Source organism: Telopea speciosissima, unplaced genomic scaffold (assembly GCF_018873765.1).
Source record: "Telopea speciosissima isolate NSW1024214 ecotype Mountain lineage unplaced genomic scaffold, Tspe_v1 Tspe_v1.0814, whole genome shotgun sequence".
Taxonomy (NCBI): Eukaryota; Viridiplantae; Streptophyta; class Magnoliopsida; order Proteales; family Proteaceae; genus Telopea; species Telopea speciosissima.
Window position 1 is genome coordinate 10,002 of NW_025318150.1, and position 2,516 is coordinate 12,517.

At 43.4% G+C, this 2,516-nt stretch overlaps 1 protein-coding gene and 1 non-coding gene across 2 annotated transcripts; both read left to right on the top strand.

Annotated features, from left to right (window-relative positions):
- Positions 1–357: 357 nt before the first annotated feature.
- LOC122648335 (uncharacterized protein At4g06744-like) lies at positions 358–1,834 on the top strand. Its single transcript, XM_043841565.1, has one exon. It carries the CDS (start codon positions 452–454, stop codon positions 1,817–1,819), a length of 1,368 nt encoding a protein of 455 aa, XP_043697500.1. The 5' UTR covers positions 358–451; the 3' UTR covers positions 1,820–1,834.
- Positions 1,835–2,162: 328 nt separating this feature from the next.
- Positions 2,163–2,234, top strand: TRNAQ-CUG. The gene has a single exon. It is a non-coding gene; the product is annotated as a tRNA-Gln (tRNA).
- Positions 2,235–2,516: the final 282 nt, after the last annotated feature.

Genomic DNA, 2,516 nt, shown 5'->3' on the forward strand with positions numbered 1-2,516 from the left:
AGCCTTTTCAGTTTTCTCTCGCCCGTGAGTCCTGAATCCTGCTAGCTGATACAATACAGGCTGCGATGGGGACAAAGGCAAGGCAATGCTTACATAAAAGTACAGCCTAAGATAGTGGAATTTAATGGACTTCCTCTTTCTTTCATAAATTCATTTTAAACATTCCTCTTTAATGGCAGTATAGATATTTGGGTATTTATGGAAGTAAAAGAATTGATATGATATGGGGTTTAAAGAAAACCCAACTCTGGCCATCCATTCCAGAGACTGTCGAGGATTGAGACCTTTTACAGAAATGAGGAAATGGAAACCTTTCATTTCTCTAGATAACGAGATTAAAACTACCACCACTCTCTCTCTCTCTCTAAATAGTCTGAGCTTTTAGTCCCCACTTGAATTCCTACTTGCCCTTTGTCCTCTGCAAAGAAAACCAGAAAACAAGAAAAGGAAGATGGGCTACTACGTTTCCATCTCTACCAAATCACTAATCATCACCACCTTCTTCGTCCTCTTTTCTTCCTCCTTCCATCTACTTTGCAACACTTCAGTCCCAGAAACCAAAAGAGAAACACTACAAGTCATAATAGGTGGCGGTATTGGCGGTGGCGGTGGCGGCGGAGGTGGAGGTGGTGGCCGCAGTTGCAGCAACGAAAATTGTTCTCCTCCTCCTCACACACAAACCAAATGTCCACCTCCTCCTCCACCTGCGCCCAAGAATTTAATTTTCGCCGACCAAAGACTAGCTATGGTATACCCTGTAATCCAAAACTTTAAGAAAACAATTACCTCCGACCCTTTCGGAATCACCAAAACATGGGTAGGCTCCAATATCTGCAATTACAAAGGCTTCTTCTGCGAGAGTCCACCAGACAACAAATCCGCCACCGCAGTCGCTTCCGTCGACTTCAACGGTTTCGGACTCACAGCCCCAACACTAGACGGTTTCCTCGACCAACTCGCCGACATCGCTCTCTTCCACGCCAATTCCAACAATTTCACAGGCACAGTTTCCCCTAAAATAGCCCATCTCCGCTACCTCTACGAACTAGACCTCAGCAACAACAACTTCTCCGGCGAATTCCCAACCGCCGTCCTAACCATGAAAAACCTCTCCTTCTTGGATATCCGGTTCAACTCTTTCACCGGTTCAGTGCCGGTTCAGGTATTTAACCTGGCTCTCGACCTTCTCTTCGTCAACAACAACAATTTCATGCAGAAGCTTCCAGATAACCTGGGCAGCACCTCAGTTCGGTACCTCACCTTGGCTAACAACATGTTCGTGGGTCCCATTCCAAAGAGTATCGGGAAAGCTGCTAACACTTTGATTGAGGTTCTCTTCCTCAACAACCAGTTCTCGTGTTGCCTTCCGTACGAAATCGGGTTATTGAAAGAAGCGACCGTGTTCGATGCCGGTTCGAACCAGCTCACCGGACCGTTGCCGTGCTCCTTGGGGTGCTTGGAGAACATCGAACAGCTCAACTTCGCCGGGAACGACTTGTACGGTGCAGTGCCAGAGTTGGTATGTGCGCTGGGGAAGCTGGAAAACTTGTCGTTATCGGACAATTATTTCACCCAGGTGGGCCCGATCTGCAGGGATTTGATAAGGAGTGGGGTACTTGATATGAGGAAGAATTGCATTCCTGATCTGCCGTTGCAGAGATCAGTGGCTGAGTGCGGGGAGTTCTTTGCACACCCTAGGATCTGTCCTGATCCGGGCTCGTATAGTATCATTCCTTGCAAGCTTTCTCACATGCCGTCACCGTTTCCGTTTCCAAGGAAGAACTCTCCACGTTCGCCGCCGCCGCCGCCGTCGCAGTAGAAGCAGCAGAGGGCTCCTTCACTTTCTTACTCTGCTCTTATAAGGCAATCCTCGGTTGTGATTGTGATGCATTTTCTCAAAGAGGAAGAAAAAGAAACTTAAACAAGTTTGGAATGATTTTGATTTCAATTTCATATTGATATCTTGAAATAAGTTAATGAATAGTATTTATCAAGAAATTAAAATTATTTGATTGTATCAACTGAAAATAATTTGAAGAAACAACAAATATGTTTGGTAGTTAAATTTTAAGAATAGATTCTGTCTATGTGATGATGTTGCAGTCATTTTTATCTAAGAAAGGTTGAAATGGAAAGATTGAAATGAAGCTTCTTGGTAAAATGGTTCCATGGTCTAGTGGTTAGGACATTGGACTCTGAATCCAGTAACCCGAGTTCAAATCTCGGTGGAACCTATCGTTTTCTTAACAAAAGACCTTTTTGTTGAAAGGACTAAAATTTTGTAATCCTCCAAAGATGCAAGCATTTTGACGTGTATGGTCCCATGTGATGTTTATAATTGAGTTTTTGTATTTATGCTTGGATTGAAGTGTATTCTGTAGGGTACACTACTTTCAATATTTCTCATATGAGTTCAAATTTTTAATCTAATGTTAGAGCAATGACTTTGTACTGTCCAATTGGGAGAATGTAATGTTTTCATCATGTATAGATTAACATTTAGTCATTGTATGAGT